Below are 17,113 nucleotides of genomic sequence, written 5' to 3' on the forward strand. Positions count from 1 at the left end.
AGGGAGCCTTTTTTGACAACAGAAGAGCTAAAGCAATTCTGAGGCCTGGGCTAAGAAGGGAGCGATAAAGGACTGAGGCCTGGTGAACAAAGCACATCCATCACAGGGCGACAGGAGCAGGAAGCAGGGGAGAAGGACAGAAGTGAAGCAAGGCAGCAGCACAGGCTGATGAGGCTGTGGCTGCCCTGGGTGGCAGAAGCTGACTGAAATTCCCCCACTGTCCCCATCTCATCCCATTCCATTAGCAGAAGTGCAGTCCATCTCCCAGGCACCCACCGAGTCCCCATCTTTCTTCTCTGCCCTCTCTGCTGAGTTTTCTTTCTCTCTTCCAGCCACTATCTGGTATCTCATAGAGAACACCTGTAACCTGGTCCCTTGCTCTTCCTCCTTTTCACTCTTCCACCTGGAATTTTTGCCCATTCGTCCTTTGTAAAAAGTGAAAACAGTGCCCTTACCCCAGGCTCTTAAACTGCCACAGCTCCAGGACAAGGAGCTTCCCCACAGCCCTCCCAAACAACTGCACTTCCCATGGGTGCCTTCCTACCTCCTCTAGCACATTTCCTCCACCTCTGTGATCTTTGCACCCAGAGAAAACTGGAAAATTAGACTTCCACGTCCTATGTTTTAGTCATGGCTCCCCCTTTCACAGAACCTCCCTCACACTGCATACATCAAAGTTACCAGTCGGCTGCATTCCAACCCGGTTCTTTTCCCACCCCACCCCTAGGCTTCTCTGGCTCTTTGCCTTTGCAACACAAGCTTGCCTTAGTATTGCCCCTTTCTAAACACAGCGTCATCAACCTTCATGTGCTTTATGGCCGCCACTTCCTTTTCTATCACTGAACATGCTGTTCGTAGTCATTGCCTGCGGTGTTTTTTCCCTCCAGCTCTGCTCTTCATTCTCTCCAGCATAGCCTCTGCCTCAGGCTCACCACTGAAACTGCTTTTGCCAAGATCTTAACACTGTTTTCGAGCTAAAGCAGAGACAGCCATCTCTTTCTGTTCCTCTTATCTGCCTGTGGCACAGCCAGCTCAGCGCTTCTTCTCAGATGAGATACTTCTGCTTTCCTAGTTTTCACCTTTGCTTCTCTAATCACAAACACCTCTCTCCCAGCACAGTCTCTGAAGATGCCTTCATCTCTCTTTCTCTCGGGTTTACACAGCTCTGATAGTCTTTGACTCTCCCTCCATAGCCTTTACTCCTATGAAATCTCATCTGCAAACACAGACATCACCAGTGCTGCCATACAGGACTCCCGATCTGCTTCTCTGTCCCACAGGGGCCTCTTCTCTCAGCTGAAGGCCAGCCCGTCTGCCACACAGATACTGATCCCGTTCCCAGCACCCCAGCACCCGCACAGCCCCGCTGTGTCCCCCAGCCTGCTCTGTGCCACCGGTGGAACCACACCAGTGGAACCAGCTGCCCTGGGCTGCTGCAGTGAGGAGCAGGACATGCTGCCTCAGCCCCACTGTCCACAGTGCATCCAGCGTGGGACTGCACGGCTTCACTTCCACAACAAGAAAATTGGCAGGATAATGACCTCAATAGCAGAGACTGTGAGCATTATCTTTGGAGAGGCCAACTCTGCCTCTTAATGTTTGGCCAGAAAGCATTAAGCCCCAGAGGGCTAAAAGCTACATTAATTCCCACACAAACAGGGCTTGTAATAGGGAGTTTGCATTAAGCTGAAGTGGTCATTATAGAAAATTAGTCTAATCTCATCTCTGAAATTGTCCCCATCTCCTTCTCCTGGAGCTCCCTACGAGGTGCACAGGGCCAAGCAGGCATGCCATTGAAGCATGTCCTTGGGTCCCCTCAGCACTGGTGTTTCCTACACTGAGCTGTACCTGCCTCTTCTGCAGTGCAATAAGCTGCTTTGCAAAGTCTGCTCTGTAGAGCACAGACCTAAGAGGAACCATTCTGAAAAAATGCAAGGTATCTCGGTTTCCTGATCAGTTCAGTGTAACACCCTTTCCCCAACATGTAAAGAATGCCATCTTTTAAAAGAAATTGAAACAAACATCATTCTTAGAAATAGAAACTACTTCACATCCAGTTTCTAAGATCGTAGCTTAATTCCCTTCATGAAGCAATTCCTACCTGACTGCATGCAGTGCTACTTCAAGATTTTTCAGTCCCTTCCAACCTAAGCCATTCTATGATTCTATCATATGATATACCCTGAAAGTCAATTTCTTGGCATTGCTCCTATATTCAGTTTCACCTCAGCACAACACTCAGTTGTTGAATACATTAGAAGTAGAAATACATTGAAAACAGTTTCACTTTTTTTCTGGCTAGAAATTTTCCCAAATTCTTTTATATCCACTAGAAACCTTCCAAAGCTTTGAGAAGTTTTGCATCATGATTGCTTTCTGTGCAGAAAGATGACTGCATTGTCACATATGACTTTTACCAATAATGTCAACTCGAACAAAAGCATCAGGCTGCCCTTGGGATTCTCTGCATCTGCGTCCTCCACGTGGGGCTGTTTGCTAACTCTCCTCTCCCACGTAGTTTAGAAGCCATCTCTCTTCTACCTGCCACTAACATGTAACAAAGCTCTATTTCATCTTGCACACTTCACTGCTGTCAGGACAGAGTGGTGCTCTGTGCAGCGAGGGATAAAGGCAGAAGCAGGCAGATGCAGCACTTGAGAGCAGGAGGACACAGTGACATCTGGGCAAGGCACGTCTGCACCAGCAGTACTGGTATGTTGGCACTGGCTTCCAAGTCAAACCAAACCTCCCATCAGGGACCAAGAAATGGAAGAAGGCAGAAAAAGCTAGAAGCAAAATGAAAATCCCATTTGAAAAAGGAAAAATAAAAAAAAATTACAAGCACCCAACAAAATTCAGTGGTATTGCTCGGTTTCTGACCAAAGGATCAAGACTGCAGTACTTCATGCAAACCAAGGGCATTGCCCTGCACTTTGTGAGCCTTAAATACCAGATGTAACAAGTATGGCACCAGCAGGTAGGCACCAAACACAAGACCCAGAGCTGGCAAATTATTCACGAGCAGCATAAATAGAGGCCACCTTCCAGGAGCAGGACCTGCCTGCTCAGAAATCCCTGCCCAGCTGGTGGCTGCAGCTGCTGAGTGGGCCGGGCTCTGGCTGCACTGCCCTGGGCTCCAGCCCTCAGGTTTGTGGAGGACAAGGTGGCAGTGGCACGAGCATCACTCAGGTTGCTGCTGTAAGTAGCCGTCTTGCTCTCCAGCTGCCTCCGAGGCCCCTGCATGACAGATGGCTCACATTAACTCCTAAACAAATAAGAAACTTATTAGTGCAAAGAGAGAGCTGTGCAGCATGGAGGTATTTAAGAGTTATTTATTCTGTGCCCAAGGTGCATCTCAAAATCAGAAAACCAAACATGCTCTCTGTCCAAAGGGATTACAGTCTGACTCTGTATTTCACGTGCTGGCAGAAGATAGGGAATAAGGGCTGGAAGAATAAAAGGATGGGAGTGACAATGCACCAGAACCACAGGCAGGTTGAGAGGTCTGTGATTTATCTCGAGAGCCCTCCACAAAACCTGCTGAACACAGGATGTACCAGCTGAGAATGCAGCTTTAATCAAGCTGGTGACTCTTCCCTTCACCAAGTTAATCAAACTTGGAGGCTAATCATCTTTCAGGCCAAAAGTTACCTGCAGCTGGTAGTTTTCCTCCTACATTCTCTTATGCAGAAGCAATTTTCAGCACATCAAGCTGGTGGACAGACCCAGACAGACAAACAGCTTCCATAGACACCCACAAACAGCTGCAGCCAGTGTCTGCTGCCTGTGATTGCAGAGCTGCACAGAAAGCATGCAGACAGAGGAAGCAAAAAGCACAGAGATTGCCAAAACTCAGCAGCCGCCTCGATTAGGAAGGTGTTACACTTGTTTATGGCCAACTTCTTTACCTTAATGGGTTGTTACAGATTATGGATGGGGTTTTTAAGAGAGCTGTGCTTGAGAACAGAAAGCTTTCTTTTCTTCCTGCTCCCTTCTCCTCCTACTTGGAACCATGTATAATTCAGACATCGGGAAATAATGAAAAAGGCTAACAGTGATTGATTGTGGCATGCAATGCAGTTGTGCATGCAAAGCAGGGATTAGCACAAGCTGAACAATGCTGCAAATAAGAGCCCAAGGACATGACATAAAGATGCAGACAGGAGTGCAAGCGACATCTTGAGACACAGCAACACCCTCAGACCATAAATCTGTGTGCAGGTGCATGTGCTTGACACCATTACAATATATTTTCTTCTCAATGATTCTCCCACTGAAATGTTTTCGAAAGAATGTAAATATTAGGTTTTCTGCACGTTATATGGCAATAGTAGGAGCAATGAGCCTGAAGAGATTCATTTAAACACAGACATCCTGCAATTGCAAGTGCAATGAAGGGTTTTGCAAAGGTGTAGCTGCTACTGATTTTGTGCTGCTCTGTCCCACTACAGCAATGCTGTTTGGGTAACGATGCAGGAAAATTTAATAAGGATCTCTAAAGAGTCTGCCAGGCTTGTAGCTAGAACAAACTTTGCCTCCAGGCATCTCTCTTTGCTCCCATCAGCAGGTGACAAAGCTCTGTTAGCTGAGTGGCTTTCTCCCAGGGGCCTGCAACTGATGTCCTCTCTGCACACACTGAATCTCAAGCAAACTGACATCTTCAAATGCTGTCTTGACATTTCTTAAATAAATTAAAAACAAAAACATAAATCTGTGCTGATATCTCTCACCATGCAACACATGCATCTGATGTTGACAAAACACTGCAGTACCAACAGCAAGCACCTCCAGCGTGCCAAATGAAGACTTTCAGGTTTTCTAAAGGTTTTCAAAAGAAATCTAACACCAACTTACACAAAGTGAGCCTCAAACAAGGGTTTTAATTCTCTGCATTTTAATTCTTAGGCATTTTTTAAGACCTTCATTGGCCAAAGATAGAGTGAAAGTGAGGCGATCAGGCTGTGATAAAGCAGTGTCCCTCACAAGGTCCTCACACAAGCTTTGCACTGCTCCTCTGGGCACAGGCCTGAGCCAACTCCAGCACAGCTGAGGGCTGAGTTGAACAAGCACCTGAAAACAAGTCTCTGCATTGAAGCTGCTCTCCAGACTTAACTGACAAGCACTCAGAGAACGGAATTAAACCCAAATGCTCTCTTGATGTACTCAGCACACCGAGCCAAGAGTTTCTGTTGTCGCTGCCTGAGTCATTTTTCCTTTCCTTGTGGTATTTTTTGGGCGCAGGCAGCAGCAGAATTCAATGCTGACACATGCTCTCTATACAGGAAAGTCCATCCCAAGCAATTCTACTGCAAGTGTTCAAAGACACCTTGTGAAATGGGAAAGAGAACAGGTCACTGACACACTGCTGTCTACTTGGTTTCAAATCCACAAGCGACTCTGCTCTTACACCCCTGAATGCCCACACTCTGCAGGGCCGGGTTGGCTTCAGCTCTTTTTGGTGGAACTCACATCATGGTAGAATGTTTAATCCTCATCATGGTGTAAGTGATGTAAAACATCCTCATTTTTAATTGCTACAAATATAAATGCCAAAGAGAAGAACACGTGGTATTGCTGCACAAAACCAAACACAGTTACACATACACACACAGAACACTTCACATGGTTCACTCACGGATGTGGCCCAGGGCAGGCGGTCAGAACGTGCCTCAATCCAGCACTGCAGCACTGCCCCCATCTCAATGACCACTGCTGGCTGAATTAGATGAATATCTGCTAGAAAACTCATCAGGAAGGGAGGGATATGTCACACACAAGTAGGCACTTACCTGTCAAAGTACTATTACTGCTCCCAGATTCTGCTGAAAGGTTATAATTACATGCATTATAACAAATTATCTTAACTGAAGGAAAATAACGCCATGCACTTGGGCAGACCTAACTAATACACCTGTTGTTACAAACATTGTCCATGTTCTAGGAATTGCACAGACCACAGGGCATTGCATGAGCTCGTGTGTAGGAAATGACAGTCACACAGCTTCTGCTGGAGCGTACACCAAAATGTAATGTCTTTCATGGGTGTGCTTACAGAGATGTTTAGGCTCCCAGCTGGAGCTGTCTACCTGTATGCACCTGTGAGTAAAAGCTATTTCACAGTCCATGGAAAAGAGGGGGCATGTTTAAGATCTCTTCACTTACTTGCTTAAAACAAAGGCATGAATGCCCCAGAACCCCCAGTTTCTCCCTGCTCACTATTGAAGAGCTTTAGAAAAGTGGCCCAGAATTTGGTGTCTCTAATGCAAATATGAACAGCTACAAGGGAGAAATCCCACTCGAGGTGATGGCCCTGTGGCTTTTGCCAGGGTTATTGGTCCTCTGCTGAGCAACAGAGCTCTGATTCATGGAGACCAGGATCAACGTGCAGTTTCAATGAGTAAAAAAAATTAAATGTGCCAAGGAAAACATTGAGCATGAGGCAGAGATTATACAGAAGTAATCATCTAGCTATAAAGGGTAAAAATTGTTCTTACTGTATTATTTGGAAAAAGCTCAGTGCTGAATTTACACTGAGATTGAAAGAAAGTTGTTGGTTTAGATCATGTTCTTGAGATTAAATATCTAAAAATCATTGCAAAATGAAACCTGAGCCTGAGAGAAAGCAAACAGCAGAGAAACAGCAGTGGACTCCTGACCACAGAGCTTCAGTCTCCATCAGAAGGAAGCGCAGCAGTAACTGCTACCCTGACAGACAGAGCAATGTTAGTCACACATCTGCTGTGTCAATGTGTTTGCCACAAATGGGAAAATAAATTCACTACATTGCTACAACGCTGGCAAATGGTGCTGACAACAACACACAGAAACCCTGTCCCGTTCCATTTCTTGAGATAATGGAAATGCCATTCACACAGCCATCCTTCGCCTGCACATGCCCTTTCTTCAGGAAAGGCGTTGTGTCTGGCTTTTCTCTTCTTTACTGCTCTCTCCTTTTTGTTCTTGGACATTCTGTGCAATCCAATGCCTTTGCAATGGTTGTGTTCATTGTATTCAGTGTGTGTCTTTCCTCCCCGCTCTTTAAATCCCTCCCGAAGTGCTGCACACTCCACCAAGATGCTCAGTCCTTTCTGAAGCTCGGGTCATTTCATGTGTGGCACAGCTGTGCGGCACCGCAGGCCATTATGGCTGTGCATGGTGAGGTGAGGGGAAAGGAGGGAGGTGAGGTGAGTTGAGGGATGCCTGGCAGCCCAGTGCAGCCAAACCCTGACCCAGGGAGGGCTGTGGTGAGGCAGGGTGAGGAATGGTCCCAAGCCCCTGCTCTGCTCAGGCCAAGAGCTGAAGCTCCCAACGAGTCACCACTGCTGAACCTGGGTGCTGCATATCCCCAAAGACCACATCTATGCAGAAAGGACCAGCCAAACAAGTGGCAGAAAGATACTCCCAGCATTTTAAGACCTTTTTCTTTAAACAAAAAAAAAAAAAAAAAAGAAAGTAGTTATAGCAAACCAAACAGATTTCTTCCTGCATTTTTAATGCCTTGCTCCTGTGCATGAGCTGCCTTGCAATAAACATCACAGCAAAGTTAACTTCCTTCAGTTGTGCTGTGATGTACAATAATGATGACATTACCTGATAAAGCTCTTTTTTCAGTGGGAAGAAAGGATTTTCTCCAACAGGGTATTTATTATCCCTGTATAGGACATATAGCTCACTACAGCACCAAGCTGCAGTCCTGAAGCAAATCCCAAAGCCTGAATCCTGCATTCATGCTCAGAACAGCTTCTCACAGCTGCAGCTACAGAAAAAAAATGGTGTTCTCTGAGGCACAGAAATACAGGCTGAGTAAGAGGAGTCCATTTCATTCATTATCAATTCATTACCTGCTAAATCCTGCAGGGATGGAGGAGAAGACAGCGATACACTGCGTGATTCTTAGCGGAACGCAACACGTGGGCATGTTTGGTGGAGGCAGAGCACAAACCTCATCTCACCCAGAGACAGACTGCCGTGTGTCATAGTGCTAATGGACAGATTATCTCAGCAGCAAATAAATTTTGTTGCTAAGATTGGAGCATTCAGGCAATTTGGGACGTGATTTGCTAGCATAAAAATACACTTTAAGAAAATAAACCGCTGTTACGAGCAATTTCACTTACTCAGAGGCACTGAAAGTGGGTTGGAGGAGGAAAATGGGACTGAAGTACTGAAACCTAAGCTCCCCATGACCAAAAAAGGCTGTGACAGCCCTGTGTGCCAGCATGGGCTCCCTTCGATGGGCTCCTCCTGCCCTCTGTGGTTCCCTCCTGAGCCCTGCATCAGCCCCAGCCCCGCAGCAGCGCCGTGCTCCATCTCCTCTGGGCTTACCCTAAGCCACAGAACCAGTGGGGACGTGGTGCCCCAGCACAGGGTGAAGCACAGCACAGCCCTTGCATACTGGCAGTGCAGGGATGAGCTCTGGGTCCCCTCGGGGAGGATGTGCTGAGCAGCAGCCACCTGCTTTGCGTGGAAACATGGGACGCTCTGATAACCAGTGGCTAAGGAAGCATTTTTGGAGCTGACTGGCCGCAATCAATATCTCTCACCACAGCTTCACGGCAGGGAAAAATGAAATTCATCTCTTTTGTCACTCAGTAATGAAACTCAATTTCTACAGGACTTTGGCAGAGAGGGGCTATCCATTAAAGAGAAACCTGTGAGTACGAAAATGTCAGGAGAGCCTCCTGCAGGCTGCAGCTAACCAGCACGCACAAGTTCAATGCCAAAGCACCTTTCAGGATCCTAAACATCCATCTGTGCAGAGGCATCACTGACCAGCCCAAGCATTAAGGTGCTGTAAATGGAAGGAATAGGATCAGCATCCAGTAAAGCTTCAGCAGAGAAAATATTCTTGCACAAAATTAACCCAGCCATGGCTACTCAAGATTGCCACTTTTTAAACGAAGGGATTTAAAGATTACGAGAGGATTTGTATCCATCTGTCACTTTTGGCCTGCTTTCATTTACAAATCTTTCTCAGTCAAACTTCACTAAGAATCCTGTCAGCAGCTGCCTATTTTTAGATGAACTCACTTCATTTGGTAGTTTCAAATCTAATGATTTCCTAACAGGGAAGGTTTACAAAAAGGGGCATTAGAACATTGAGTCCATCGAAGCTCCACTTGATTAATATTTGCATGCTCTGCTACAAAGGCCAAATCAACATGCACAGTCGTACTGTTTTAATCCAGCAGATGGATGTAGCAGAATTCTACACACACACACACACACAAAGCATTTGCAGCCTACCAAATGATGGAGTTAAGATACCTAACCAGAAAAATTAGCTTAGATCCATTTTGACAAGTGCTTTTCTCTGTAGCACACCTATAAGTACAGCATTCAAGTACAATATCCACCAATTTTCCTTGAAAGAACTCAGTGATGGAAGAAAAGAAGGGGAAAAATGCTCTCCTGAGAAGAGAGGACTTCAGAACCAGTTTGGAAATGGCTGAAGCAAAACCCAACCAGGGATCTGGGTGCCAAGGCAAGCATCCTGGCCAGCAACACTGCCTGGAGCCCAGGATGGGTTTTGTTGATGGCTCACACCAGCTTCTGTCAGACAGAACTGTGTTTGTCCCACACAACAACCACAGGTATTTCACTATTTTGATTTTAAAGACTGCTTTCCACTTTTTGTATTTACTGCCAGCAGCTTCATCTTCTCATTAAACTGACTTGGATATGGCAAAACATTACTAAAATACATCACCAGCACAACTGGTCTGAGACTGAACAGTCTGAATACTGCAGAGCTTGGAATCACAAACATCTGCTGCAGTGGCTCGAGCAGCAGATTCTCTGTGCTCAGATCACAGCCAGATCTTCCTTCAGGAGCAGGTAGCACCAGTTACATGTTTTTAGTGAACAATTGACATGATCAGGCTTACCAGCCACCACCACCTTGGTGCTTTAACCTCTAGAGGTATCTCTAGCTGATTAGCAGCCTCAAGTTCTGGCTTTTAATTTACAGCAAGTTGCATCCTCTCTCAGTTTTGATTGCTGAGACTTTACTACAACACTTATTTACACAGCTTTGCATTTCTGCATGATTGCTTTATTGTATGACATCAATCTCCAAGTGTGTGCTTGGAGCAGTTTAGTCTTTATTTTCTCTGTGCAAACGTGCAGTTTTCAATACATGAAAATGCTATCTTTTTCTCCTGACAGAGGTTGGTAATTTTCTCCACTGTTTTTTTCCTTCCTAACAAACTTCAATCAATCAAAATGACTGGAGAGATGAAGTGACCGAATCAACGTGACAGCAAGGGATCTACACTGTTCATTGGACTGGTAAATCCTCGTTAAAATATAAGCAGAAGCATCAGAAGGCGACAACTTTAAAAAGCTTATTTTTTAAGCATCATTAAAAACTGGAGATACATGATGAAAAATAAACCCTAAGCCCCTGTTTAACAGTGCAGTCCTTCAAGAACTCCTATGACGCACAGCTCCTTAAGCACATGACATGTGCAGTCTGCAAAGGCACTGCAAGTTGCTCAGAGCTTCTAAGATCAAAGCAGTTTAAGAGAATGAGGTGCATTTACTGGCTGAGTGTGAAAGGAGCTGATGAATTAACAGAGCATTGTAATTGCTTCCAGTCACTAAAGCTCACAGCCCTTCGAGTACCCAGAACAGGCACTGCACATGGCATTTTAAGTTGCTGGAGCGTTTGAGATCAGAGACATTGATAGTGAGCAGGAGTCTGAGCAGGAGGCTGAGTATCCAAGTGCTCCGAGTATTTCTCAGCACTGCATTGAAAGCACAAAGTGACACAACGAAACAGTACAAGCTTGTCAATGCTTGCTTTTCCAGAGCTGGGCTAAGGCTGATGATGTGTATAGCAGATATGGGAGGCTATTTTGGAAGATCAGCAAACACCATCCAAAGGATCTGTTCCTTTTCCTCTGTAATCATAAAGGAGACCTGGCATCAGGACAACTGATCCCAAAGCTGAAGGATCCAAAAGCTAGGACACTTCTAACTACTTTCAAACTAAACGCTAGTAAAAAGTATTAGCTATAATTACAAACCCTCAGGAATCCAGACCATCACGACACAACAGGGCTCATCAGAGCCATGTAACTGTGCTAATAAAATGCCTCTGACATTTTACCAGTTATCTGTTTTTGTCTATCCACATCCATCACGACACATTTAAAATCAGACTCAGTGACCACCCAGACCACGTGGTCCAAGCGAGCTCAGAAACAAGTCAGATGTGAAGAAGGACCCAGCAATGTGCACGGCATCCATTTGACAAAAACATTTTAACAGGCTTCACGATCCCTCCAAAGACTGGAGGTGAGCAACTTGCTTTCAGTAGCACGTGACTTAGAAAGAAGTAAAGACATACCTGCTTCATCATAGGATACAGTCAATTTTTCCAGCATTTCTCGATCAATTGATAAAATCTGCTGTTCCAGGATGGTCTGATAGGACATCACACTGTTCTCCTTGTCCCTCTCATAGTCCTGAAGATGTTGTTTCAGGACTTCGGGCAGGCGGGACTTCACATACTCTGCTGCTGACTGTAGAAAAGAAACAAAGGTTTAATTAGCACTTCTTCTTTTGAAAAGCTTCATGGATGTTCATAGCATCATTAGTAGTATTGCTTTCAGTTAAAGCACTATCAAATTTAACAATCCATGCAAAGAATACTCTTAATACTACTAACTCCATAGTGCTAAGATTGACAGATCATTTCTCTGCCAAAATTACCACGTGCCCAGAACTCCCATGGATGCAGGGATACAGCAGAACAAAATCCTCTGAGCGAAAGCGCAGTTCTACCGTCCAGCAGGATGCACAAGTCATGGCTTCTCCTTACAATGTGCTGTTCTGACTGTCCATAAACAGCAAACTGAGAGACACAGAGTAGCTCAAGAGGTATAATCTTGGTCTCCTACATTCCCTGGGGTTGCCGTGGAGCACTGAGGCATGCATGGGATTTAGGCTTCGATGCTCAGCCTTCCCAGCCCTCACCACGTGCTCTGTCATTCAGTGCAGCTCTGCTAGCTCGTTACATCTCAGCTGATGAGCTCTGGCTACCTTTCTGTTCAATACAGGATAATCATGTAATGTTTCCCACTCAAAGTAACGTTTAAGGACAGCAGTGAAAATGCATTATACAAATAAAATAATTTTCCTTCAGCAGGAAGGTTACGGCAGTCCAGAAGCAGTTAACCATGCCTGAATAGGAACATAACATAATACCTATGTTTCTTCATCATAAACAAAGTTTGAAAATAATTTTTGAAGTATCAAGTGAGTGAATGGAATCCCTTCACCTGCTATTGTTACATAACCAGGCTTGGACAGGAAGATTGCAGATGTATTACACATCCACAGCAAATTCTTGATTGGTCACACAGACAAAAAATCGAGACCATAAGAAAACAGAAATTAACACAAGGTGGCATGGTTGTATCAGTGTTACAGAGCAACGTGCAGAAAACAGGGCAGTAAATGAGAAGAGCAGCTGCCTCTGGACAGGTGCCCACCTGCCAGCATTGCTGCTCTGTGCAGCATGAGGCACCAGCAGCTCTCTGAGAAAACCACAAACACGACATTGCTTCAGGCCTGGCACTGACCACAGCTCAGCCCTGCTCAGCAGCATGCTCTCCTGGGTCTATATTTAGTTTGCCAAAGTCAATTGCTGATCAAGTCACAACCTTAAAATATCACAGAAGTTGCGTTCAGTTCATCTGCAGGCTAAACCACGTGAGGCGAATGAAATTATTCTACAAAAACCAAACAAACTGTCCACATGAGTACAACATATTTAATGTTACAGTTTAATAGCTGTTTCCTTCCAAGGGAAGGCCAAAAGACACACTGTACTCTAATTATTTAGTCCACATTCAGGCACTTATATTTAACGTTTGCTTTGAGAAGAGGCTTCACCCCACAGGGGGCATTTTTGTGCTCTCCCACCGCAGCAATTCTGAAGAGCAGGAAGCAGAAGTTTATACACATCCATTTTCCTGCGCCATCTGAGCAAGCACACCAGTGGCTGCAAACGCTATCACTTCTGACCCAGAGACCTCACAAAGCCCAGAGACAGATGGACGGGAGCAGATGGGAACACAACCAGGACCGAAGGCACCGGCTGTGAGGAGGCGGCCCCAGCGAGGCACCCGCAGCACAGGGCCGCCTTCATCACCGACATCCAAACACCCCAAATCCACGGAGAAACGCTGCCCAAGCGCCTTCTCCTGAGATGCTCACGTGCCTACAGCTCCTCCTGCCATGCTTCAGGGGATGCCGTTGCACTGAGCGTTGGAAGTCATTCCCAGCAGCACTCCTGACCCAGAAGAGATACATGTGCACAATGGCCAGACATTTCCAAACATATGTGCAGCAATTATTTTCCTGCTGAAGTGTTACTCTGCCAAGCAGGATGCAACCAGCCTGGAGCCCAGGGCTGCAGGTAGCTGGCCCAGCCTCCAGCCTGGAAGGACAGCAAGCACATGGGGCTGAGACCGATCTGAATATGGATCTGAAAAGAATTCTCAATAGATTTTGAGATGTCTGCCTTCCATGCCACAGCTAGATACTGAGCTGTAAAGTAATGACAAAATGGATATGAACTCCTTGGCATTTATACCAATTGCCTTTAAGGCATTTCGTTCTACAAAATCTATTATCTTCTATATCTATTATCTTATGCACCTACCTACAGTGAAATAACTCAAGAATCATAGAGGCACAGCATCAATAATGTTGTAGAAGACTTGCAGAGCTTATTCACAAAAAGTCAGTTTCTTCTCCACGACGCCACATGTAAATCACATCAGGAAATGCTGAAATCCCTCACTGTGTCTCATTCTGGACCTCCAAAGCACCCATCGCCCTTTAGTAACTCCCAATGTTGCCAACGTTTGTAATCAATGAGAAATACTTATTCCAAGTATTTTCTTTCTTTTTTCTTTAGTTATGCCAAGTGCCACCCTTTGCTCTGCTTTCTGAAGCATCTCCTTCTGAGAGCTCCCTTATACATGGGGAAGTAAAGGTCTACATAGGTTAATTAACAACTTCTTTGTGAAGCCACTTCAGGAGTCAAATGGCAGCTGGAGCAAGAAGTCTCCTTACACAGCTACATCTCACACAAAAGGAGCTGAATGTTTGGTGTGTGAGAAAGAGCCATCTCTGTAAGAGAAAGTCTCAGCCTCGGCCCCTGTTTTACTTGCATTCTGCAGGGTGCTGCAGCTCAACACTTCTCAAGTCTGGAATTACCAGTCTGCTCAACCTGTAAAATCCATGACAAACAAAAAACAAACTCATGATCCGTGCATTCCTGCCACCTGAAATATATCCTCAGTGGATGAGCAGCTGCCCTGTGTGTCCCACGAAGCTGTGTTGGTGGCCAAACAACTACTGGGGACATGCAGCCAGAGGGTCTGCATCCACTGGCACCCCGTGGGCACAGAGGAGGAGACCAGAGTTCTCCAGCATCAAATGTGATGATGGAGAGACCAAGTGCTAAGCAGGTCCACGGCCCTATGGCAAGGAGTGCTACAGACAACAGGGTGGGAAGATGAGCACAAGTGCACATACAGCAGGTGGAGAAGCCAAGGAGATGGAACAGCTGTCAGCCACAACACAGATCTCCAGTGCAAAGAATGGAAGATGAGGGCTTCCTTGCCTGAGACCTGAGCTCCTCGTTGGCTGCAGTGATTTACAGGGACTGGAGGGAAACTAAAGATGTGTGACCTTAATACTCTTGGGACAATTTGTCCTGTTTGCCTTGCTGCTGCAAGCATCCAGAGATCACAGGAAAATACAGATCCATTTTAGGGAGCGTACTGCTGGCATAGCACCTACATTGAAGGATCACAAACAAGATCAAGATTCTTCTGTCACATCTTTCTGCCTCTTCTTGTCACTGCTGAGGGTCACAGGGTCACTGCTACATGCTTCAGAGACAACACGTCAGGAGCTGCTGGGCAAGGGCAGAGCTGCCATTATGGAAAAGGGGCACCTTGCTCACCTCCTGGTTCAGCTGAGGGAAGGATTCTGAGAAGGAAGCACACGCACGGTCAGAATGCAATAATGAGGATGGAAACAAGTGGAGACTGGAGTAAAAAATGACTTAAAGCTAGCCAAGGTGGCAAGAAAAGTTTCTGCAAGTCCATTTGTAATAAGAAAAAGACAGGCAAATGTTGGTGTACAGCTCAACAGAGTAGAAAAGCTTTTGACAGATGATGCCATAAAAGCTGAAGTGTTTGCAGTCTCATTTTGGCTACAGTATGACTGCCTTTACTTTTGTGCATTCAAGTGGCAATTTATATCAGAGGAAGGTAACCAAAATCCTAAGACAAAATATGGAAAGATTATGTTAGAAGTGTTTGTAAAGATCAGGGTTTTCCAGCCGGCTGGGCCAGATGAAATTAGCTCAGCTGTAGGTGACTGACTGAAACAATTTCTTTAACAACTTCTGCCTTTGAAAATTCACAGAGGGCACTATTTGGAAAGAGCAAATGCAGGGGCTACTTTTAAAATAGGATAAAGGAAGAGAAGTGGGATAACAGAGTAGGCAGTTTAACTTCGGTGCCTAAAAGCGGAATAAAAGATCAAACGATCTCTATTAGGAGAAAGCAGCAAGAACCGTAAGACACAGCCAGCAAAGTGCTTCTCCCAGGGCACGCAGGGATGCAGTAACTCGGTTCCCATCGGTGCAGACTGGGGAGCAGCTCAAGGACTCCACAGAAGTACTGCTGGAAATATGCGATGATCCCACTTGAGATTTCACATTCCGTATTTTAGACTGGAATTCCTTAGCAAGGATACTTTGCTACACATGTTTCTGAGCTAATATCTTAAAACAAAATAAACTGATAAACAAAACCTAAAAACCCACCATGCCACAACTCATTACACAAAGAACAGTGCCCTTAACTTGCCAGATATCTTACAGTAAGACGAGGTTGTGGACAAGAAATGAATTCCAGTCCATTAGTGATTTTTTGGTAGCAGTTTCCTGTTTATTTCTAAAAAGTACACTACAAAAATACATTTGGAATAAATGTTTATATATATAAACTCGAATTGCTGGGATAAAGAAACAATGCCTCAAGTCAATTTACGTGCACACCCTGCCCTCCGACACACAGCAGCCAGGGCCAACAGGGCAGTTCCACCAGCACACCCCTCATGCTGTGCTCCAGCACATTTATTCCCACTTCACTGCAGTTAGGGTGCACAGCCCTAAACCTTTAGGAGGTGTTTCTTGACGCCTCGGTGCTCCGTTGGGTGCTGCCTGCACACAGGAATGGTTACGCAGCACTCTTTGGATCCCTGCCTTGACAAGAGCTTCGCTCAGGCCGATGCTGCTCCTTCCTCAGCAGGAGCCACAAATAACTGCCCTGAAGTCAGTAGAATTTTGCTATGCCAAACCCCCTGGACAAAGGACGTGAGTCTATTAATAGTTATTCAGAAGGAAACCATGACTGCAAAACATAATCTACTCTCAAGAGGATAAAGCAAGGTCTACAAATGGCACTGGGATGAACATTTTGCCCTCTACAGCAAGGAACTATTTAAAGAACAAACAAGTCAAAAGAAACTCATTAGCAGTGTTTTCCCACCAGCAAGCTTCTGGTATGCTTAGCCCAGTATATCTATTAAAAAAGTGTTTTTTATTTTGTTTCCTCCAAAATGACTATTCGAGCCAATGACTTGCTATTGATCAGTAAGCGTCCTAGGAAAGCCAAGCCCAGGGTTTAACCAAGGCTGGTAGCAAAAGCATGATGTCAGAAACGCTTGCAGGACTCGGGCATTCTCTCTGAGGAGTTTCAACAGCCCTAAGAACACCACTGGTATTTTGCAATCCACGCACAATTCATTTCTGTAGCAGGAGAAATATTAGCCTCACAAACATCTTTAGTCAATCAGAGGCTGTATAATCACGAGAAAATTAACCTGATTCCAAGGAGATGTATAAAGTTCAAATTAGTATTCACACTGGATTGTCAGAGATATATTTAATCTATAATTACAGTAATCCACAGCTGCTTCAACTGTAGAAAATAATGAATTGCCCAGTGAGAACCGGTGCCCATGAAACGGAAAGCAGAGGCCATCTGTTGTGGAGCTTCCTCTGATTTTGTGCTTT

The 17,113-nt window shown here is 45.3% G+C and overlaps 1 protein-coding gene across 1 annotated transcript in view; it reads right to left on the reverse strand.

Annotated features, from left to right (window-relative positions):
- The window catches only part of PPM1L (protein phosphatase, Mg2+/Mn2+ dependent 1L), an 87,900-nt gene that overhangs the window by 15,292 nt on the left and 55,495 nt on the right, over positions 1 to 17,113 (reverse strand). Inside the window, exon 2 of the mRNA XM_042820358.1 lies at positions 11,354 to 11,528. Coding sequence (XP_042676292.1) covers positions 11,354 to 11,528 — 175 coding nt within the window. The remainder of the gene's footprint in view (positions 1 to 11,353; positions 11,529 to 17,113) is intronic.

Source organism: Centrocercus urophasianus, unplaced genomic scaffold (assembly GCF_019232065.1).
Source record: "Centrocercus urophasianus isolate 14NV4802_14NV808 unplaced genomic scaffold, USGS_Curo_1.0 seq_19, whole genome shotgun sequence".
Classification (NCBI taxonomy): domain Eukaryota; kingdom Metazoa; phylum Chordata; class Aves; order Galliformes; family Phasianidae; genus Centrocercus; species Centrocercus urophasianus.